Below are 24923 nucleotides of genomic sequence, written 5' to 3' on the forward strand. Positions count from 1 at the left end.
GCAGAGCTTTGTCTAAACTCGTCACCTGTAATAGTTACAGAATTTCACTTTACATTGATATTTTTGTCACTGAGGAGTATACTTTGTGCTCTCATTTATATTTCAAACCACATAAAACCAGTTGCTTTCCCCCCTCCAAAAAAAGTGCTTTGCTGGCTATCAACTGTGAGAAAGTTGTATCTAACTTCTGTTTGTCACAAGAAACCATTTAACAAACTTCCAGGTTCTTTTACACTGTACGTGAACACCATAGCACCAACTGCAGTTACGCAAGCAAGGACTGCATTAAGGATTATCAGTCATCGGCCTCAACTTAGAAGTTAAGCATTTCACACCTTTTCTCATTTCTATTTCTTCAAGAGGATCTCTAGATTTACATCCTCTAGGTCATTTATTCCCCTTTCCTAGGCAACTAGGAACATGCCTGGTTAAAAAAAAAGAGCTTCCTGTAGGTGGACCATGACTCAGTTTTGCTATTATGTAGAAAAATATCCTACATTAATCATATTTATCACAGAGGTGGTAATTGGGGTGTTATTTGGAGTCATAATTGTTTATTTGACTTCTGACTGAATGCAGGCATCTCCTGAGAGGGACACAGCGTTCTCTGAAAATCAAGAGGGTAAAATTCAACTAAGATACATAGCCTTCTGTGGTTACAGAGATATTTATGAGGAAAAGTGCAAGAAGTACTGCAGTCTGAGTTCAATTTAATATGCTGCACAGGAAAATGTAGGTAGTGTACAGTGCTTTGAAATACTCTCAGTAAAAGGCTTTAATCCAAAAATAATATAGACTTACCTAGGCACTTCATAACTGAATTAAAATATAATGCCACAAAAACATTACATCTATATATCTAAATTAAAGCATTAGAAAAACACATTAGTGTTGTACATCTCTTCAAACAAATCCTAAAATATCTCTTTCCTCCCCTCTGTCCAAAAAAAGGTAGTATGAAGATGGGAAAAGATGCTATGAACAACCTAGAGATACTAAGTTGTCAATATTATACTCACGGAGCAGAAGTGAGGTGATTGTGAACACTTCGGCTTTCTTTAAAAAGCATCCTAAAAGAGTGGCAAGAAAAGAAACATAAAGTGATTTTACAGGACAATCGGCACATGACCACCAAATCTGAAAATTCAAGGATTCTTGCATAACCACCCTTTCATTATCTGTCCCCAAAGTAGCTAGTTGGTAGCTTGTCTGTATTGCTATCATGATATACTTTCAGGCAGCCATGAACAGAAGAATGCTAAAAAAAGATTTCAAGTTTACATTCAAAATACCTCAGTAAATGGCCAAGCAGAAGTCAACATAAGGGAATATTACCTCCTTCAGCTGGACAGAAGAAATACATCTTGAATTATCTCTTACTCAAAGGCTAATGTAGTATTTTAAATATCAAATTAAGGATTATTGTGAACTCTTCATGTCCACACATTGATCATCAGTTTGGGTTTTGTGGTTAGTCTGTTGTGTTACTTTTGTGGTTTTTTTTAAAGCACTGAGGAATAAAGTCAGAATACAGTAGCCAAGCTAGCGTCTAATTTTCTTCAGTGTTTTTTATAGGCCATTGAGTACCATTTCATTACTTCAATTACACTGGACTTACACATTTTACTACAGAGCCAAAAAATGGCAAGGGTTGGTATGACAAATCTCAACACTTCACGTGGTTTTACTTCCATGTTATCAACTCCTGAGCTGACAAGTAGGAAGTGAAAATGATTCCTGGCCTGTATCTATCCTACAGCTTGCTACCCAAATGCAGCTATACGTACACAATTAATGAGATGTTAGTCCCATTCCCTGTTTCCAGGTAGGCAAACTAAAACAGACAAGATTTTCCTACACCACTGCCATAATACTAACACCAACCATATCAAACAGCTGTCTAAACAAGAGCTTTTCACCACTGATAACACATCCTGTACAGCTGCAAGCGTTATGAAAAATCCAAGCATCTACAAATCTCACATAACCTGGTAAGAAAACATTGACATCTTCTCACTACAGTTCCAATGCCTTACTTATCAGATTCCACTTTCACATTTTCTTCACCATACTAACCTCCAAATCTGTATTACATTGCTCCCCATCAGAGACTACTGAATGCCTATGAAGAACATCATGAAGTAAAAGAAACATTCCTCATCACAAGTTCATTGTGCCACTTTCTGACCTACCCAGCTTCTCTAGAATATTTCCCTCCCACCTCCTTCCTGGTGCCTTGTCTGTTCCTTAATCCTGGGGAATAAAAATCCCAAGGATTCAGCCTTGAGAAAAGGAGGCTCAGAGGGGATCTCATCACCATGTACCAGTACTTAAGGGGTAGCTACAAAGAAGATGGAGACTTCCTTTTTACACGGAGTCACATGGAGAGGACAAGGGGGAATGGACACAAATGGCTCTTGGGGAGATTCCGATTGGACACCAGAGGGAAATTTTTCACAGTGAGAATAGTCAACCATTGGAATAATCTCCCCAGGGAAGTGGGTGACTCAGCCATGTTGGACACCTTCAAGAGTCGTCTGGACAGGGTGCTGGGCCATCCTTGTTTAGACTCTGCTCTTCCTAGAAAGGTTGGACTAGATGATCCCTGAGGTCCCTTCCAACCTGTGATTCTGTGAAAATGAATCTCAGGCCCCAGTAATTTGTAATATCATCCGTAAAGGCTGAAGACAAAAGCGAAAGCTGAAATCAAAGAGATGGTATGAAGAAAGGACAGTGCAGTGTGTGTTCCAAAGCAGGAATGTGCTTGGGAAATAATCCATTGCATACGTATATTTAGATGTAGAAGTTGGTGAAAAAGATCAGTTTGAGATTGTTTCTCTCTGATCATGATTTCAAGTCAAGTGTGCTGTTTGATCTGCGCAAAATAGAAGTGCTGCAATCCTACTTGCATGACCACCACCAAAGATGACAAAACTCTTGGAATTAAAGGAAACAGACCTCCTGTTCCTTACATTTTTTTGAACATACACATATTTAGGTTGCAGGCTTTTTTCAGACACACATGGAATTAATATGCAACATAGTTACAAAAAAAGTGGGCTACAGTATTTGAAAAGGCTTTGGGATCATTTAGGACAAGAAGTATTTCTCTAAAGCCATGAATAATAAAAACACAATTTCTTGGGGCAAAGTATGGAAGTTACACACATAGAAAATTCACATGACAAAGGCAGTTGTGATACACATGCACAAATGAACAAGGTGCAACTTAAAGTTATGGTCGACACCTTACCTCACTTCTATATTAAGCTATGAGGAACATTAAATACAGTTAACTTTGAAAGAGCAAGACATTTTTCCTCTGGGCTGAACCCACAAAGTTCTGGTACCATAAACCCACTCTGATTAATAAGAATTCCTTATGAAATACATAGTCAGTAGGCCATTTTTAACATTAAATGTCTATTTTTTTTCCAGTTTACATAGCTCCTTTTCACTTGAGGCCACATATGAAGGTAAAAAAAATTATAAGCCTTCAGCATGATAACCCCTACCCTAACATCCCAACAAGGTAAGCATTCAGCATACAAATAACATGTGCTGTATTAGGAGTTACTACCATCAGACTTCAAGAAATACTTGCTTTTCCTCTTTCCATGCATAACTGTGTGCCTACAAATTACAATACATCAGTTTTTAAAGAGAAAGCAGGGAAGCACCTCCCCATACATACAAGACAATTTGTAAATCATCATGGTACCAAAACTGCCCAGCTGGTAAATGAAGTCTTGCTGGGCAGCAGAAAGTTGCCATCAGGCAGCTCTTGGGTTTGTTTGGCTTGCTGGTGGTTTTTGTTTGGTTGTTGTTTGGGTTTTGAGGGTGGTGGTTTGTTTTTTGTTTGTTTGGGGTTTTTAGTTTGTTTTTTGTTGAAGCCACTTTTATAGATAGTTTAAAAGCTTATGTAAATTTTGAGCACATTATATGGAAAGGAGAGAACCATATCTCTTATATAGCTTCCAAATACAGTGTTTTAGCATGCTTCACTGCTATGTATTCTTGGATGATGTCACACTATCACTTAACTATTTTGCAACTATCAGTGATCTCCATAAGCTAAAGTGGGATTCCTTGGCTCATTTACTTCAATAAAATCTTCAGAAGAGATAGCATCTCATTCATCAGCATACTTACTATAAAAAAAATAATCCTTGAAGAGAAATAAGTCAGCTGTATGCCAAGAAGTGTAAAACTTAATTTGTTCCTTTCATTGCTATTTCACAAGCAGCTTATTACACCCTCATTTTCTACACTGAGTATTGTAGGAAATCATCAGTAGTTATTTTTATAGCTTGATACAGATTTGACCAATGTACAATCAAAGTATTCTTGAGCAAAATCATCAGTATTGTTGTATCATTTAGCTTTTACAGTTAGGTCAAGAATTGATGGGAAATTGTCTTTTGCTATGGGTCTTACAGAAGGAAAAAAACTCACTTCAAAGCGGGAGAAGCAAATAAAGATGAAGTGTTTGAAAACCTTGTCAAATTTGCATTTCACAATGATTATTATTGCTCTCATTGTATTCTTCCCCTTTGTGTGGTTGTTTTCTCTTAAGTCAGTAGGAAGCAAGTCTAAGTTTTCATTAATAAACTGGCGTATTTAACTGCAGCATCACAGAGCACCCCAACTGCATACAAGAAATAAAAAAACCAAACCTTAATATTTTGTGAACTCTGGTGTTGAAATTCCAGCTTACAATTTTAAAGTTTATGCCACACTGCATTATCAGACTGCTTATAACATATGGGGCAAGACTGCTTTCTCTATCAGTATCACTTTCTATATCACAGAAAGAACTTCCTAAGCAGTTACCCCCTACCTCTTACTACCCTGTCAAATAAAGCATCACGCACTGTGTTAGAACTTCAGTAAATTCAGTCTCCAGCAGACAACAAAAGTAAATAGTTCTCCAAGGGAAACAATGGGGTTTTAGCTCTCAGGCTTGCAATCAAGATAGAAAATTAACTTCTGAAAAACATTCATTCTTTTAAGATATTCCAGTTCCACTGATATGTTTTGAAGTTTTAACCAATATTAATAGTACTTGGTTGAGTCAAATGTATGACAACAAATAAGATCCAGGAAAAAGTTAACACCAAAATTAATAGATATATAAAGGAGGTATCTTACCTTGCCTGCATCCAGCCTTTAGGCCAAAGTGGTTTCACTTCTGTTTCCATAAAGGTTTTGAGGTAATCTTCAGCAGACTGACTTCTATTTGGCTCTAGCTCATAGCATCCCAGCTTGATCTTGACAAGGTTACACAACAGAGACCTGCAGAAACACACACAAATATATTGAAAGGAACAATAATTTCAAAATCTCAGCAGAAAAGGCTGCAAAATGAAAGCACTGATGCTATACAGCTGCTGTCCATTGCCAGTTGTAGGAACAGCTTAGTTCCAATCATGTTTTTTGGGAGTTTGCCACTGCACAAGTTTGCTACTACAACTGGTATGATCTGCGCCACTGTCACTTCTCCATTCCCAACAGGCCATATGACTCAATTCTTTTTTCATCCTTATTATCCTTTTGTAACCAATTTTACATTTTCCTTGTGATTTTCTCAGAGCTGAAACATCTCCTCTCACTTCGCTTACAGTGACATCCGTCTCACTTAACAGGGAGAGTGTCTGAAGGCAAGTGAAATCCATTCTACACTGAATATTTTAACAGATGATTCTTTCTGACAGGGATGCTGTCTTTTACTGCCCTTAAAAATACAGAAGTGCACAAAGTAACATTGGCCTTTCAGAGCCTCTTGAATAAAAAAAACCAGATTTAAATACCTCTTTTTTAAGTATGGGGCCCCCCAGGTCAACCCAAGCTATGCTGGTCATATATATTCCATGAAGCTTGCTTCCCAGTTGACTTAACATACTGAAAAGACCCATCACAAGAAGTTCACCACTTCATTTCAATAACGTAGACTTGTACTAAAATCAGCTTAGATCTTGCATGGGAAATTACTAAGTTAGAAGTATTTGCTTGCTTAACAGCCTACCTAGATTATTTAAATAATAGTAATCTCAGTTTTTCAGTAAAATCTATTCTAGGAAACAGAAAAGTGTGAATTCATAATTTCAGACAAGAATCGGTGTTGCTCTTGGGAAATAACATTGAGTTTGTGTTCAGAGGGGATGGGGGCAGGGTTTAAGATTAATGCATTCTGGATGCTTGCTTGCCCAAGGACTGGAGGCTTGCCAAACCAGCATAGCCAATTTTGCTGGTCTGCCCCTATTGTGGTAGAAATCTTAACTGCTCATTGGGTGATAGTGTTTTGTGATCTCTTCCTAGAATGGTGGGAAGCATGTATAACTCTGCTTACACCTCTGTTCTTTGCTTGAAGAAGCTCAGAGTCCTAGGACCATGAAAACTCTCATGTCATTTGATAAAGCAGATAAACAAGCAGTGAGAAAAGGGCTGGACATAGGATGATCTTGCCTTTCAAGTTAAAGAAAAAAGGTGTTCTACCATTGCAACATTCTAGCTTGCCTATTTAGCCCCACACTCCAAAACTTGAGGTGTACTTCTGAGAAACATTATTTATTAAATAGTATCATGTAATAACACCCCTTTGGAGATCACTTCATGGAGTTAGTGAAAATTCTTGGTAGAAAAGGTAGTTTTGTCTTACCTCACTGTGTCATCCCAATGAAACTTCTTCCTGGGTCCCACAACTCTCTTTCCAGGTTTCTCATCATCATCTTCCTCCGATCCATTTTTCTCTCTTTCATCTTCCGCTTGCAACCTATGGTTAGAACAATTGTTTTCTTTATAGATATACAATACAGACAAAATGTTGCCTTGAGAAAGGAGTGTCATTTTTGGTGTTAGAGGAGGAAAAAAAGGAAAAAAAAGGACCTGTCTTCAGATTCTTGTTATAGCCTTTCTGAAAGGGTAACTGTTCATCTTCCTCTCCCCACCACCTTCATGGTCCTCAGAGACAAATGAAAAGGACACACTATGGATGCTATCAAGGATGCTGGCTATAAGGTTCACATAATGCCTCTACATGAACCTCTCCCAGTAGAGGAATCTTTTCCCTCTACTGGAAAATGGCAGGATGTTTGTCAATCTGTTAATGTTCTTCCAAGTCTAAAATTAGTTAACTATATGGGGAAACAGTTACAGTGAACAAGGACAAAATATATCAAGAACTGGAACACACCATACTCCCCCATTAATCCAGCATTTTGAGAATCTCCAGTATCCTTCTCACACTTTATAATTTCTTTCTCTCAAGATCTATTTCATTCAGCTAATGGAGTTTCTTTCTAGAGTCAGGTGATAACATCACTTATACAAAACTAAGTACTTTGTACGATTCAAAACTTAGACACCTGTAAACTGGAGCTGAGTACTTTGCTAAGCTCAGGGAATGAACAACATGGAGGGAAATTTCCAGCCGGACTCTAGAATGGGCATGCACAGACTCCAGCAATACCTACTTGGCATTCTTGGCTTGATTGCGGGCCTGACAGTCCTCTTGGTACTTGCATAACTGTTCAGGCATGACGTTACTGACAGCCAGTTTCAGCTTTTGCAGTGGTTCTCTCAAGCGGTCATCCTGTGACAAGAGAAAACACCAAACCAGTCCTATTAGATGCAATGTAAAGAATGTTTCAGATAGTTTCACAAAAATTATTTCCCGCTCACTCCTGAGGCAATATTCCCAGTAATAACTATTGACTGCAACAGCCGTTTCCTACATGGTACTTGAATCCTGTTAGGTGAAACAGCATTATAGAAATGGACATATTTGAAATTTTTCATACAATTCCTAAGTCTTGAGACCAGAAACAACGAAACAGTCACAAGGAAGCATATCAAGAATATCTCAAAACATTATAGCATGATCTCATTAAATAATACTTTTTAATCAAAATAGGGAAGGGAAGAAAACCTGAGGGGAAAAAGCAAGATGACTTGACCGATAAGTATCTCAGCACTTGCAAATAAGCATCCAATTAACCAAGTCTCCAAAAACTCTGTGGCAGAAAAACATCCTAGGTAATGAACAAAATATACGTATTAGATTATTATATGTAGTTTAGTACCTCAAAGGTAAGGACTATGTGTTTAGAATGGTCTCTAATTATTAAGAACTTCAAACATTAAAGTAATAGACTATATACTTCCCTACATCTTTTAAATTCTCTTTTACTTTCTATCTTCTGACTTTACATTCTTATTCATAACTGCTTCTTGAGAAGAACTAGAATACTATGTGCTATTATATCTTACTGCTTAGAAATAGCATATTAATCTGTTTGCCTTCTTAGCAAGTTCTGAGATCTCTCCATTCATGATCCTAAGATCATGCAGATCCTCTGCAAGATTTAGTCCAGGATACTTCAGATCACAGATAACTTTATTCAATAGGAAAACAGATGCTTTAAGAGAAAAGCAACTGCAAATGACACAAAGTATTTGTAAGACCTAGCCACAAAGGCAAATTTGCACAAACTGTACACCCTGGGTCATCTCTTATCCATCTAGCCTTGCTTTTTCCTTGACACCGAAGTGAATGCAATAGTAATTTCTTTTTTAGCCTGTCATAAAACCATGATTATTGTGGCTTTCTAGTTCTGCTACTTTGATATGCACCCTGTACCAAACTTTCAAGATGAAAGCACTTCAATTCTCAAATGAAGGGTCTGAAATTACTTAAAATATTTGTTCCTAAAGGAGTGACATTAGCAGGTAGGCAGAAAAAAAGCTTTTAAGCTGATCTAGCAGCTGATCCAAAAATCTTTTGCTTTATTGGAGACAGCGGCTGTTGCTCTACTTTCCTGCATTCTGTCCTCTCGCTATTGCATAACTGACTCATGCTGGAGCTAATCTCCCTGTCATTACCTGGACATTGAGGTGTAACTTCTTCAGACGCTTTATCAGTGTGTCCTTATTGCATGGCACAAAAGCCTCAAGGTGAGAGTACACTCCATTGCGGATGGCAGGATTTATCTCCTGTAACTGTAGCTCAATACTGACAAACAAACAAGAGAGAGTCAACCAGTGAGGCATTCCAAGATGAAGATGACAGCTCAACAAAAACCTAAGGAAGCTTTGTATGCATAACAGTCTAGCTATGCATACTAAAAATAGCAGCTTGGGACATTTTCAGATAAAACTTGTTTTTACAAAAGGAGGAAGTCTTAATGGCAAGAAACTAATCATATACATACTTCTCCAGCCATTTTAAACACTGTCACTCAAATTTTATTTACACCCGCCACTGCACATCAATCTTGACACAATTTTGACTGCTACAGTTTTCTAGAAATTACTTTTTGTTTCTTAAAATACAAACATAGAACCTTCTATGTTAAATGCTTAGTTGAAGGATTACAGAGTAAAGAGAGTTGGCATTTTCCTTCATGAAAGCTGAAGGTGTTTTGAGTTATGAATGTGAGGGACAGGAAGAAATAATGGCAGTTTTGTTGAATTTAACACATGAAGCCAAGGACACTTGACAAAACACTTTACACTGGATAAAGACAGACAGATAGTCATGACAGGAATTGTATTTTTATATAAATCTCTTTAGCTAGTAACTAGCTTAGACTGATCTACCTTCATTGACTTTTAAGGGCTTTGTTGGAACAACCTCAATAATATTTCCTCTTCTGTACTTTTCCTCTCACCCCATTTCCAAAAAGGGAAGGTTGTACAGATAAGCACTTACTCCAGAAGAATATTATTCATGTCTTGTGTGAAAAACTTCTTCCTGCCTTCTTCATCAAACATCTTGGCGGCCTGAAAATACAGCAGTAAAGAGTATCCAAAAGTTCGTAAGAGCATTTTATCCCAACAACCTTTGTATCTTTACTTTTACAGATGTATCACATTATTTTCCAGAGAACAGCATTACTTGGAAAAAAATTAAAAAGCCAAACTATACTCAGCTGTTTGGAAAAAGATGAGGATTGTTATTATACTCAAAAATCCCTTGCTCTAGGGCAAACAATCATTCTCTTTAGAATCTGTTTGGATCACTGATATTAATGTATTCATATTTTGAATAACCACAAAGAAAAATTGGTAGAGATGTTCTATTATCTCACCACCAGCAACATTCCACTACCACTGTTTGCTTTAAAAAGGGGAGCATTGCTTGACAAGTCAAGCAGGCAAAAGCATCAACACATTTCTACTCTCAAGTCTCTGAAAGGCTCCTTTTCTCTGTCACATGCCTCACCCAGTTACAGTTTCCCAACCTTCTTAGATCCATCTCAATCCTTCATTGCAATTTCTACAAAGGAATTATGCTACAGAAATAACTCATCCTTCTTTTCTGGTACTGTCCAGCATTCTCCCCATCTTTAGACTGTTTCTCTTTTTGTCTGGTCTCTTCCTGAGTCTGTCTGGGGTGGGGGGGTAGGGGCGGGGAAAGAGACAGCCATATTCCTATACATACTTCCTTTTATTAGAAGTTTTTACTGATCTCGCAGGAATTGCCAAGCAGAATCCTTTATCTTTGTTCTTATCACCTAGACTCTTATTTTCACAAACAATGACAACTTGTAGAAGAAAGCCAGTTCCCTGTACCATTCTACAAAAAAATCAATAAGGTCTTTTCTCTAGTGTTCATCCACTCTGCAGACTTACAGAAATCAAGAGAAAAAACCACCACTTTTAGAGGCTTATTGTCATCTTATATTGTGGCACTGGGACCAGACTGTGAATATCTAAAGGAGCTAGAGACGGATATGCATACAGAAAAGTAGGCACGTGTGGTATCATCAGTGACTGACAAACATTAGAGGCAGCCAATGTGCTACGAGGCTGAATATTCAAATAAATTAAAAATTTCTAATTCTGCCTTTTAAAAACAAATTAGTGACAACATAACTAAAAACTACAAATAAATGCAAGCGTTAACTTGATAAGATTCCGTTATTACTATGAAATACTCTCTGTTCTTGCTCTTTGTAAATGACCTATTTAAGTCTGAAAGAAAAATATTTTCCAGAATTGTGTACTCTACACTGCACAGGAAAACAGGAGAAACCATAAGGTAGCCCATTGCCTGAATGCTTTACCACTTCAGTCATGAACATTGATACCAGAGTTGAAGTTCCTGTAAGGACTGCATTCTGCTCATTACTTTCTACTGTAAATTCAGCTGATGAGGGGATGCTACTATGTGTTTAAGAATATTGAAGCATTTGCCCTGCTAAAAAAATTAGAAAAGATATAAATGTTTACAAGTTATAGGAAACCAGAATGCCAAGTCTTAAATGCAGTATCTTCAAGCATAATTAACACAAGGACTATCATCATCTTCTGGTTTATACAAAAGTGAAAGGAAATATGCACTTTGACATTTTGGTCCAGGTGGACCTTAAAAGGCAATTTCAGCATTATACTATCATACTGGATAGCATTGCTGGCTTTTGAAGAGAGCAACATTGGCAGATTCAAAAACTGCATCGCTATCACTGAACTGTGGGGGTTTTTTTTTCCCCACAGACAGATTATCTTGACAGCTACCTTTGCAATAGGAAAAAAACCATTTTATTACTTTCCTGCTTGTATACAATATTGCCTTGTTATGGTAGCTCAGAATTGCCCACTTAGGGAACTAGAAGACATTAATCTACAAAAGGAAGTCAGGAAGCTTTTATTGTATTTAGTCAGTGGCTTTCTAAAATTTTATCTAGATATATCATACTTCATTCATGGAACGTCTTCTTTTTCCTACAGCTTTTAGCTTGCTTTGTGCTAAAGAGCACTACAGCTGTGAACCTGGTAGGTATTTGACAAGGCCCGTTTCTTTTTGCCTGCTTTTTAGAAGATGTTTTCCCCCACTGATAATGTGTCAGTTGACTGCAATTTGCAGAAGGTAAGGAAGTTGCAATTGAAGTCACAGTGTAGTTTTTCCCCAGCTGTATGGGTAGACTTGCCCTGCTCAGCCAGCACCAAACTTCTAGAAGACATTATCAAAAGCAGAGATAGAAGAGTTAAGTTTTCCAAGAGCCAATGAATTAAAGCTTTCTTCCAACTAGGTGTGGCTTGTTATACAGTGAAGCAGCATGAATTTGGGGCACGCCACTAACACTTCCTGACTTCTGGCTTAATCTAGTTCTTCTGCAGTTTTGCTAGAAGCTTGCTGTTGATTCATAGCAAAACCTGAATACTCAAAGGCAGACAAAATCATCTCTCTCACTTCAGTAAATATTAACCCTTTGGCTGTATTTAGGCTTGGTACTTTTAAGAATAATCAAGAACTCTAAGACATTTACATACAGGTAAGATAAGCATTATATTCTATCATTACTCTAACCTGTAGCAAAGAAAGCTCTGCTACTGTATTTTTTTCCCAATAAGGTCGTAACTTCAACTGCTTTTTCAAAACTTACTCTGAGTAAGGAAAAGCTGCACTTTATTCTGAACAAGGAAATGCTTTATTTTTACATAAAATTAAGATTAATTGATAAATATAATTAATACTATAATATTATATAATTATAATAAATATAATGATAAATAAAAATTAAGATTAAATAATCTTACAAAAGATTGTCCAGGATCTGGGCAATCAAACAACAAGTTTATTTTCAACTTAAGATAACATCCACAACGGAAAGAAGGAGCATATAATACCTTAACAGCTCTGATCCCTTTCAATAAACTATTGGGATGTTTGTAACCTGTGGATTTAATACTTTTCATCAATACTTTTGACAAGTTTGGACTCCAGTCTAACCTTCCAAAAGAAAATGCTCAGTTTTGTGGTTGGCTTTTTTTTTTTTTTGATAGTTGGATGGTGGATTTTGGTGGTTTTTGTTATTGTTATTTTTTTTTTTTAACTGGCAAGTTAGCATGTATGTTACAATGCCACAAATTCAAGACATTGATTTATAAGCTGCAGTCATATTTCAGGTTTCCTCCTCCAAAGTAAGAGTACACCCATCCATTTCACCAACTAATAATTCAAGTTAAACTAACACTGATATTTCCATTATGGAAAACACCCAAACAAACATTACAAGTTATTGTACACAGAAGATTTAGAAAACCTTGTCTCCACTGTGAAACAAACACTGCTTTAACAATTGACCTGCATCACCTCTGTGCCCATTTTCATCTGAGTATAAATACAGCCATTAAGATTGACATTAAGATCAATTCTACATTTTTTAGAGCTTCAGCCAGCATTCAAGAATGACCACTTAGGCCCTAATTATTATTCTTTGTTCTCTCAGATTCTTGAATGCAATCTGTTACCAGTGAATTCATACTTACTGTTCGAAGGTCTCCAATGCGCTTTTCAAGTAGCATAGGCAGACCTTCTGGGAGGGCAGGCACCTGCTTGGGTGTCATGACCTGAGAGGTGTAGGTTGCCTGAGTGACATTTCCATTTTCTCCTGACAGCTCAGATACTGGGCTGCCATCAGAAGTGCCATCAAGCAACTTGTCAAAGTCAATGTCTCCCAGCATCTCCAGGGCACTTTCAGCTTCTTGGAGGAGCTCACGTTCATTTGTGCTACCAAAAATGGAGAGGACAGGATCATTGATCCTAAGATTCAAGTCAGAGATATCATTTCCTGCACTGAGAGAGGAGGAAGGAATTTTACTAGGGGTAGAGGTTGCAACAGTCACTGGAGGTTTTGGACTAGATTCCTTCTTCCTCATGGCTTCCTTCTCCTTTTGAAATTTACGGATCATGGCAGCCAGAGAGAGTGAGTCTTTATACAATTTCTTTTTCTTCTTTTCAGACTTGTGTGAATTTAAGGCCATTACTCTGTAGAGGAAAGAAATCTTTCATTAGAATGTATGTGACTTTTAAGGCCTTAGTAACATGTAACAAAAATCTGGGAGTTTAGTACAATTAAAATTATCAGGTGGAAGAAGCAAGTACTTTGTACCATTGCTGGTCATGTGATTTCATGCTCCCCAGCTGATTATTTTTCTAATTTTTGTACACATTAAGGCAAAGGTAATCTACTTTTGACTTGTCCATCTAATTATGGAGAAATTGGCACAATTGTTAATTCTCTTCATTGCTAAGAATTTTGACATGGAGGTTCAACATCTATATCCTGCTTAAACTGAGAATTTTCTACCAATTCATCACCTTGATGAAAAATGCTATCAATAAATTTTCAATACCAACTTGAATATTCATAATCAGACAACTTTCACTCAACGACAGTTTTCTAGAAGCCAATTAAAATTCCTACCACCTTAGTCCTTCCATCCTAGCCTCAGAACTCAGAACACACAAAGTTCATAAGAAAAATGTAGTATAATTAACTATGTTTGTATTTTCCAGATTAGAAACCAAGGAAGAAAATAATTTTTCATTAGAAGTTGTAATTCTTAGTGCTATATAAGACCTTGGGTAGAACAGTGATGGATAACGCTATTCATAGACTCAAAGTTTCTTTTCTGTAATTTGTTTTTCCTTGTTTTATTATTCCTTGTTCAAAATTTTGGGGGACAAAAAAATTAGCTTGCAGGACTTATTTATGCTACAAATCCACAGAAATTCCAAAACCAAAATCTATTAGCTAATAATTGTAGTTTAAAATACAATACTCTAAACAGCTGTGATAATCTTGCTATGACACACAATCTTGAGACCAAACCTCACATACAATTCAAGGGTTCATCTAAAGATAGCAACGTACCCCAACTGCTTAGGAACTTTCATTTTCCGAGGCTTCTTCTCCTTTTCTGTCCCTTCATCTTTCCTCTTGCGCTTCTTCATTCCACGATCTTCACTTTCTTTTAACTTTGCTATCTAGAAAGGAGATTAAATAAAGGACAATGATTCTTCTACCCTAAAGGACTTTTTATAGCAGGAAACATTTAGTTTTCCTTACACTTTCCAATTCAGAACCAGGAAAGATGTGCGTAAAGGCAAACAGCACCACTGGATTCCTAGTACCAACTACAATTACTGACAAGTCTCAGTCATTTATCATTTTTAAACAGTTACTGAATTCAGTATTTTCAACAAGAAGAATACTTTAAGGCACACACAGACAGATGGCCAGCCACTATGAGCAACGGTCACCTTGGAAGACTGAATCACCCCACCTTTTTCTGCTACCACAGTTTCAGTGCTGAATATGAAGTTACACAGTATGGCACATCCTTTTGGGCAATTCAGATCAGCTGTCTTCCCTCACAAGTTCTTGCTGATCCCTAGCTTACCTGCTGGGGCATCATAGGAAAAAAGAAAGTCCTCACACTGTGTAAACATTATTCAGGAACAGACAGAACTTTGGTGTGTTATCAACACTATTTTAGTCACAAATCCAAATCATAGCACCATAAGGGCTGCTATGAAAAAAGTTAACTCCATCCCAGTCAGATCCAATACAAGAACCTTAAAATTATATTAAATATGAAGAGTTATAGAGCAGGAAAGGACATCAGAAAGCAGGAAGTTCTTGGAATGGTATGGAACTTGTGGATGTCATATGCAAACAATTATGTTCACATTGATCGTAACTTGCCAAATTGTATAGAAGAACACACTGTTTGGGAAAGACTATATATATACTTTTTAATATAGCTATTATGTGCCACGTTTATTTTAACGGATATTTTAAGTGTTATTCTGAATATTAGGAACAATTTCAAATCATGCAAATCTAAAATAATAAAAGCAGTGTTGGAGAACTTAAGTTCTCCATCTCATCAAATAAAATTCCTATAGAATTACAGAATCATCTGTCACTTCAGGATAGACAGAAAACTTGTTAGCTTGTCTAAACAGATGGTTAGGCTTACAAGACCAGACAGCCTGCGGACATCCCGAGTTATTTGCTGATGTCCATCTAGCTATAAGTTCTGCATAAAAAGCATAATTAAGATTACTCACTTTAGGTGGCCTATGCTTTTTGTCTTCTGCAAAGTCTTCATCCTCTGAGTCAGATGCCTGGCGGAACTGCAGAGTACCAGTGTTGATATAAAAACCTCCATACTTGGTTGTCAGGGATGCAGGAACCAATTCATCATACTGGGCAGGAAAAAGATTAGTTTATCAGCATTTCTTAATAAAATGAATATGCAGTTCATTTAGCAGTCCCTGTACATGAAAGATTATATACAAGTACACAATAGAGCTTGCTAGAATAGAAACAGGATAGTAAAGCTATTGCAAACTTACTGGCCAAGGCACAGAACATGACTATCACAGAATAAAACCTTTCTACTTTCATAACACCACCCTTTTTCTTGGAAAAGAAGAGAGGATTACAGCATTAAAGTACTGCTTTCTGAAGGAAATGAGGATGGGCACAGAGGTTTTTCTTACCCCTCCACCCTCCAGAAAAAAAACCCAAACACAAACCAAACAATTTTTTCAACTCTTTTTCCCCCAATATTCTGTCTCTGAGAGGATGCTACATTATGCTAGATCTTAGATCTCAAGATACATAAACCATATGAACAAAGATACACCACCTGCCTATGAGCAACTTCACTTGATTATTAACTGGGTTTTTTTGGCCAGGAAGTCTTGAACCCACCAAACAAAAAAAACCTAAAGAAACCACCAAACACCTGGCTCTTATTGATTTCAGATTTTAACTTTGATACTTCTGTTGAATGCCTTTCAATTTCATTAGATGATGTATGGCTCAAATTACCTTCCGTTAGTCATACACTTTTACCACAGGCCCTTTAAGTTATCTGTAAGTGATAGCTACAGTTATTTCCAGAACCTATTTCTTCCATATTTTCAAAACAGATGACAGTCTGCACAATCACTGTATTGCAGTAGAAGAGCCCAATCCATACCAGAATTTTACAGAATTTGATGTTATATCCAGGAAATAGGACAGAAGATAGTAGAGATGTTTTTGTAAATTAGGCATAAAAACCCTTCTCAGATTCTATGCTTTGTTTCATTAAGACTGCCAGTTTTCACTAATATCGATCTCTGCAGTGTACTTGACATGTTCAGATGTTCCAACACACAACACATTTAGTACCAACCCCAACCACGTCGCCCTGCACAAAAACCTACTTAAAGTTCTCTGAAATTTTCTTCTGTTAAAAATGCTATCCCAGACATGACAGGCTTAGCCACAGTATCTGTTCGCTTATTTCTGATTTTAGGTGTTGAATATGACATTGCCTCTTATACAAATACCACAATGCCAGGACTTGTTTCATTGAAAGTCAGATATATTCTCACTCTGTTAGACAGTTTTAAAAAAACAAAAGGTTTCAAACTCATATACTTTATTCAAAAAGCACTTAGTATTTATGAAGGGATTTCCAAGTCAGCATTACAAAGCTGTGTCTCAAAAATACTGACATCCAAAGACACAGGGAAAGTGGTCAATATTAAGTATACTGGAAGACAATATTAATTCTATTATTTCATGACCAGCAGACTCATCAGAATGACATTCGCTCCCAAGTATTACCAGAAAACTGTTAATCTCTAGGAAATATCTTGTTGACAGCAAACTCTCAAAAAGGATGGGAGGATGAAAATACTCATTCTAGCTCAATGCATTAAGTATCAAAGCAAGCCATGGAAGTGTTTGCAAGAGAACTGAGGGAGGGTCGCCTTGACAATGCCATTATCACTACATGAAGGACAATGTTGTCCTCAACTACTACAAATTTGAACTACCAGTCTTAGTATTTGAGCTGCTCTCCAGCCTCTCGTTCCCCAGTCTGTATGTACACCCAGGGTTGCTGTGCCCCAGCTGCAAGATCTGGCACTTGCCCTTGTTAAACTTCATACAGTTGGTGATTGCCTGGCTCTCTAATTTGTCTAGATCTCTCTGCAGGGCCTCTCTGCCCTGGAGAATGTCAACAGCTCCTTCCAGTTTTGTCATCAGCAAACTTAATTAGTATTCCTTCCAGTCCTACTTGAGAAGGAAACAATGTGTTTGTTATTTTGAAGTTTGAACTAGCAGGCCTTCCACTGCAAGTCTGTTAAGACAAGAATTCAACAGGCTGAATAAACTAGTGATCAGTTTTAACTGCCACAGCATTAACTGAAGACGTAAGATCACCTACATGAAGGAAACACACAGTGCAATGTGTAGTGTCAGCTACCAGCTTATTTCATTTCCCCTGCATGCCATGCAAAACATACTGAAGATAAAATGTTAAGAACCAAAAAGTCTGGGCTACCAAAAGCATTGAGACAGGAAGAAGAGTTATCCAGAAGAGTAAAACAGTGAACATATACTTCAACAAGGAAGCTGATGAAAGAGCCTGAACTGGAGACCCATGTGGATTTGATCTGAATAAGTAGTTAGAAATTTCCATGAGTCATCACCTTTTATCTTCCTGGAATGGAAGGCTTAACAAGCAGTACAGAAAGACAGAAAAAGAAAGAAAAAGTGGTGACAGGATCTATGAAATACCCTAAGATCATATGAAAGGCCAGTGCAAGAAAGCAGGAAAATCTATTAATTGGACAAAATGAAAGCGAAGTGGCTTAGCTGTGGACCTGTCATTCATCTTAAGAGACCAGGACAATCAGGCAAAGTAGAGGCAAAGTAAACTTGAGAGTGGAGGCTGGGTAAAAATTTCAGAGGAATCTGGTGTTTTTCCACAGCTCTCAGAACCAGCTTCATTACGTACAAGGAAGATGAAAGGGAAAGAAAATAAATTCCTATCCACAGTGCTTAATAGACAGAGCAGACATTTCCCTTTTGAGCTGACAGGTTGTGAACTGAATTGGTGAGGTTGGGGCAGTACGAGATCAAAACAGAAGAATACAGGAGTTGCCAAGTTTGAAGGAGAAAGTACACAGTCAAAGCTGGGGCCATTATCATTAGAAGTGAAGAACAAGTAAGGGGAAACAGTAAAGACTTGGCTGCAGAGCAGTAAAGGAAGCCCTGGAGAACAAGAAAAAGTAAGGATTCAAGACAGTCCACAAGTGAGGAAGCCATGGGTAACAGCAGATTATTAGAATGATCAACATGCTATGTGGCACAGATCCATAGGAACAAGGCAACTAGAAAGGCAGAATTTGTTCAACATACAGATGAACAAACTATCCCACAACAGTAGGCAGGCAACCAAGATCAGCAAGATGTGGATGTGTAACGTACACCAGTGGAGGTTTCAACAGCTTCCGTTGAGGACTATGAATTTAGTAAGACTTCCGAAGACCTTTTTGATATTCTGTTACCTTTAACCTTTGAGAGTTTACTTTTCCTCACCAAAATGTGATTTATTCTCAGCCTACTGAACAACGTATAACTTATAACTCAATGTTCCATTTTATTTTTAACTTACCTGAAACTGGGGCCTGCAGACCACAATGTACCTAGTACCAGCTCCTTCTAAGTAGACTGATTATTTTCTAGGGCCATAACTGACCAGAAAATTTGAATATGATTGTATAAAAATATTGGCAACAGCTAGATTAACCTTCATCTTAAGGTTTCTTCAGGACTCTCAGTTAAAGGGAACATGGCTCTTGCAACTTCTAAAGCTTCTGATGGATTGGTTTCAAGACTTTTGCTTTGCACTAGCTTTTTCTGCATATGAAGTTGCAGGAATGATCCTATTAAGGAAAACAGTTTAAGCCCTTTAAAGTGCTCTGCTCTGCCTCATACATTCCAAGGTTGAACGTTAGAATTCTCAGACCTACAGACAGGACTTTGTATACTACTGACTCCTGTGAACACAGATTTCTCCCACAAAAGATTATGGAATCATTCTGCAGATAACAAAATAAGACTGATATACTGTCTGATCATCTAAAAGCAAATCAGATTACGTTATTTTCAACTATTGTCCTTGAGCTACATTACTATGCTTCTAGTGCCATTAATCTAATTAAATGTTTAGGTGTGAAAAATTAAGTTTTGGGGTTTTTAAATAAATTAACCAGTTTCAACTTCATTGTTAGACCAAGAACAACAGTGAAATCTTACAGATTATACCAGATTAGTTCTGAAGCCCACACCTGCAGCAAATAGCAGTATCTTATATTGTCTATTCTTGTTTTAAGGTATTTTGATAATGATCCTCCTCATTCAGCTCCCTTCCAGAGAACAACTTATACTATAAAAGGACAAAACCCAGGACAAATATACACGTGAAAAGGCTTTTTAACACTCCTGTGTTAAGTCCTGGAAATGAGATTTCCTGCAAACATGACCAATTGTTTTAAGAAATGTAGCCTGTACATTATTTGTTGTGAAACCAGTATTACTTAGATAAAAGATAAGCTGAGATAATTTCTGTTCCTTGTTCAGTTTAGTTTTGAGATGGCTCTAACCAGCTTGGGGGGAAAGCTGTTTATTTTTTGATCATCCTTAGCCCACCAAATAAGGTCAAGCTCCTGACATTATACTGAATATGGATATACTGAATATAATGAATATGTTTCTGTCAAATGGACTGAATATCCCACACAGTTCACTACATACTTCAAGGTCTTTCAAATATAGTTGATCGATCTCTGTGCTTCTTAAAGACACAAAGAACTGAATGCACTCTTTGGCTTTGCTATCTTGTAAGGATAAGTTCCCAAACAAAAAACCACAACTCTCTGAAAAATAGCATACTAGAATATACAATGAAATCCCAAACAAGATTAGGTGAAAACAATACATGGCTTCTCTATTCCAAGAGAACATAAAGCAGCTAGCACAAAAGAGTTTTCCTATCTTTCCTATGGTAAAGAAGGTTCCTTTTCCACAATGCATATGCAAGTTGTTTGTATTGGGTTTGTTTTTTTTTTTAATCCTGGGGCAAATGACAGTTGGCAAAGCACAAAAGTAAAAAAGCACAACAGACTATTAAATAAAGATATAACACCTGGCTCAGAGTAGTCTAGACTAAGCCTAGATAGTCTCGTAGGAGAATCCTAGTTTAGTCATCAGGTTATTGTAATCCATCAGCCTACCAGAGTGCCCTGAGAGAAGTACCTATATATCTATATCTATCTGTCCCTGTTTTGTTCTCACCACAACCACCATGTTTTATACTCTTCCACCAGTCACCAGTCTCAGGGTATTACCTTACGTGACCTTTAGTGCAACAAGATTACATTCTCACCACGTTGAAAATATTTCAAAGTTATAAAATACATGACCACCTGTATCTGTTCAACTCAATTCTTTCAGAGATTGAGCTTTGACCCACACTGAAAATATAGTTCAGTGTTTTTATTAAAATACAAATTACTTAACCTCTCCAGGCTTCATGTTACAGAATTACTAGAAGATTCTGTAGAAAAGTTATGCTTTCTTTTTCCATTTATTTAACATGAACAGACCACATACGACACTTAAGACAAATGCTCTTATCAAAGATCTGTTATTTTGGCATGTTATAAACCCCCCTTTATATTACACTACTAATAATATTGTTTGTACATTTTTTGGAAGACACTTAAGTTCTTTGTGCTGCTTAAATAAATTAATCTATTTGTGAAGAATAGTTAATCTCAGGCAATGATCTACCCCTCTAGTAGCTCAGATTACTTTCAAAAGTATTTTGTGTACTTCAAAAAAGGAAATTCAGCAAAAAGGAAGAAGTTGCTACACCTAGTATGATTATTTTTTCACTCCTACGTTCTTGATGTACACAAATTTAAACCATGGTACTACAAAGGCCAGGTATGTCTCAGGTTTTTTTCAAGTACCTATGTAGATGCCGAGTTTTCCGTTTCTCAGTTGTCCCACTGAGGTTATTAAATACATGAGCACTCCTAAACTACCTGGTTGAAACCTAGGCCAGAACATGGGATTAAAAAAAAATTATTTAAGAAATTCCGTCCTAAAAAGGGATATGATATTTTGCAGAAGGAGGAGGAAGAGAACATTACTGTTGCTTTAACAAACATCAGACTTGTTCTGCAAATTCAACAACCTTTGTCCCTCTAGCCACAATGGTTCTTGTACTAGAGGACTGCCGGGTATATAGTTTAAACGTGGCTGCTCTGCATTAAGCAGAACAGCATCTGCTTTATTTGTTGGTACTCCACTTTACACCTTTATCTATCTTGGGGTGAGAAGGGATAAAAAGCAAAGAAATAATCTCCTAGTTGAAATTTGCCCTTGTATTCACTCGAATGCATGTAACATGTCAGGTGCCAAATGGCAGATCTACCTTGAAGATCTGGGAAACATGCAAGACATCTTTTATTGAAGGTGACATGATGCACTTAGCTAAGTGAGCACTATTCCCCAACCACGCAACTTCCAAGACTGGGCAAAGTAACAATGAACAAGGAAGACAAGACCAGTAACCTAAACATAAAAATCCATAGCCAATGAAACAGTAAGTGAATCTCAAAAAAAGAAAAGCTTTAATGCACCCTCACGTATTCAGTGTGGATCAGGTTTGTGATAGAGGTCTACAAGGTAGCTTTTTCCACATGAAACTGCAGCAATGTTAAATTTATCTCTCAATCCAATGTGAAAGTATGTTTAATAATGAATCCTTTGTAGCATTTTTCTGTATATGCCTCTAGCATTGGTGGGTTAATTTTTTTTGAGACACATTTATCTCTCTCAAGCAACAGTGTTCTCCATAGCTATGCATAAAACAAGCTCCTTTGAAGGATGAAAGACCAACGTCAAGTTGGCCTAAAACACCACCTGGCCCAGAACCCCACAAAAAGAGTTAAGAATTACCATCAGCACACTGAGCTGTGCCGTTCCCCAAGTAGATACCATTCTCACAGGGAAAAAGCATCTCAAATACCCAAGTGTCTTGAGCAAGATGCTCTTATTTGCAACCCATCAGCTTCAAGTTTTAGACCACAACAGCAGAAACTCTTGAGTGGAAGCAAGGATGGGAGAGAAGAGGATATTAAATCTATCACACCTTTAGTAAGCCTGGAGATTACGAGATGAGGTATGGCAACTGTATATCATGACAGAATTCCTGCAAAGACTAAGCCCTTAAATTACAGAAAGTATTCTAGGGAACACAGATTGAGAAAGAGCAACTTTTTTACAAATGTGTTCAGAATTACTAAAAATCAACATACAATCCTTGAAAGGCTGTCTTCTAAGAGGGTCCGAGCTCTTGAGGCAGGATGTAGCTAAAGAAAAATAAGTTTTTCCTTTAAGTTTAAGTACCTGTTTTGGAAAAGCTTCCCATGTATGAGAAACCATTGGTAGGCTTACACCAGTGTTCAGAAGACTGCCGTGGATCCACAAATATAGTTGACCGGGTTGAATATTGATGTGCAGCCCTGGGTGTCCGAAGTACTGAACTGCATGCTTCCCATTGCTCTTGGCATTTATGTTTTGCTTCAGTTCCTGTCAGTGTGGCTACCTGGTATCTATGGCTGCTTCATAAGACAGTTTGCACTGCAGATTTCTAGGTGGATGGTTCTTCCTCTGCGTTCATCTACTCAACACGGGAAGGTGCTAGCTGGTCTTTGTTTTGGATGTGCAAGTCTTATTACCTCAGAGTAAGAAAATTGCATACTTTTTTACTAAGCACCATGTGTTATTTCAGATCCCTGTTCTATATTACATAGCAGCACTACAGAGAGCACTGTATTCCCCTGAAATCTCTATCTATATAAAACTTATATTGTCAGGAAGGTATTCAAGCGACTAAATATTCAGAGGTCATCACAAGAGCAAGTAGTTCAGCCAAACCAGGCTAATATGCAAGTGTATGCATATGTGTGCATGCAGGAAGGACAGAGGGGAAGCAGAAATCTACAGGAAAACCATTCCACAAAGAATGTAGTTCTGAGCAGTTTACACTATAGCAAAACCTATTTTCAAAATCAAAGCAGTGCAAACACTGAGGAGGGACAGCTTTCTTTGCAGGTTATTAACATATTGCATATTACTACCACAGATGTCTGTTAAGATAAGAAAATATAAGGTATTTCCATCAGACTGACCACTACACAGTGATTAGAAACAATACTAAGATGGTCTTGGTTTATGTTTTTTTCTGGAATGAAGAGTTCCCAACCCACTGACTACAGTCAAAATACTCAACCCAAAAAATATCCACTGTATAGACTGACGGATGGATTTCCCTCTTACCTGCGATTGCATTCAGATAGGAAAAGCCACTTCTTCCAAACAGGACGAGCTAAAAATTTTCCAAGGAGGACAGCAAGGTAAAAAAAATGAACCACATATATATACCAGATATACCCAAGCAAACAACTTGTAACTATGTACTTATTCCTGTAAGAGGAGACAAGTCTGAAGATAGAAGGTAGGAACTGACTGTGTCACTTTGGGTAACAGGTACCCAAGAACCTTTCTCCAATATTTTTGTTTAGTTGGCTTCACGTCCAAGTCCACTGAATGGAGGACCCCTTACTTTTCTGTGTTCGGTAGCCACAAGGACTTTGATGGTCTTAATGCAGCCGTGCTGCTGAAGTCTTTACTATGCTGTAGGAAAGTACTGATTTTTTTCCAGAGTAAATAAACCATGAAAGCAAATATGTAAGAATCTCATGCATGGTTTTCATTTTCACAGAAGGTAAACAATGGCAATCTAGCCTACTAAGCAGCCCAAAATTTACCCTACTTCATCAGGGCAGGTACCAATGCCCTTTGACAAGTCTGACAGGAAAAATGGCTTCTATCAGCACTTTCCAAGAACCTTCCGCCAGAAAAGTGCACCCTGTACCTGTCTGTACTCCAGCCCCATTAAAATCCATAACCTGAGAATCATGCCATTAGCAGATTCCCTGCACTTGACCTTGATCCCTGCCCTCAAGAAAACAAGCAGAACAATTGTCTTCCCGGATCCTTGGAGGACTCAAATGCTCTGTTACACATTCATTTATGTTACGTTATCGCCCTCTACAACTACCTGAAAACAGGTTGTAGTGAGGTGGGTATTGGTCTCTGTTCCCAAGTTATTAGTGACAGGACAAGAGGAAACAGCTTTAAGTTACATTAGAGGGAGTTTAGATTGGATATTAGGAAAAATGTCTTTACTGAAAGCGTGGTCAGACA

The 24923-nt window shown here is 37.5% G+C and overlaps 1 protein-coding gene across 5 annotated transcripts in view; it reads right to left on the minus strand.

The window, feature by feature from the left end:
• UBN2 (ubinuclein 2) overlaps positions 1-24923 on the minus strand; it is a 49522-nt gene that overhangs the window by 11008 nt on the left and 13591 nt on the right. For 3 of the 5 annotated variants that reach the window (XM_075078815.1, XM_075078805.1, XM_075078824.1), the window contains exons 4-12: positions 15863-16000; positions 14661-14773; positions 13273-13771; positions 9710-9780; positions 8881-9010; positions 7473-7591; positions 6659-6772; positions 5152-5295; positions 1020-1070 (exon numbers count right to left, since the gene is read on the minus strand). In XM_075078815.1, coding sequence (XP_074934916.1) covers positions 1020-1070; positions 5152-5295; positions 6659-6772; positions 7473-7591; positions 8881-9010; positions 9710-9780; positions 13273-13771; positions 14661-14773; positions 15863-16000 — 1379 coding nt within the window. Of the gene's footprint in view, positions 1-1019; positions 1071-5151; positions 5296-6658; positions 6773-7472; positions 7592-8880; positions 9011-9709; positions 9781-13272; positions 13772-14660; positions 14774-15862; positions 16001-23060; positions 23213-23993; positions 24043-24923 lie in introns of those variants that run through there. The other 2 variants (XM_075078831.1, XM_075078839.1) reach the window with 2 other exon arrangements.

The sequence above is a fragment of the Phalacrocorax aristotelis genome, chromosome 1 (assembly GCF_949628215.1).
Source record: "Phalacrocorax aristotelis chromosome 1, bGulAri2.1, whole genome shotgun sequence".
NCBI classification, from domain to species: domain Eukaryota; kingdom Metazoa; phylum Chordata; class Aves; order Suliformes; family Phalacrocoracidae; genus Phalacrocorax; species Phalacrocorax aristotelis.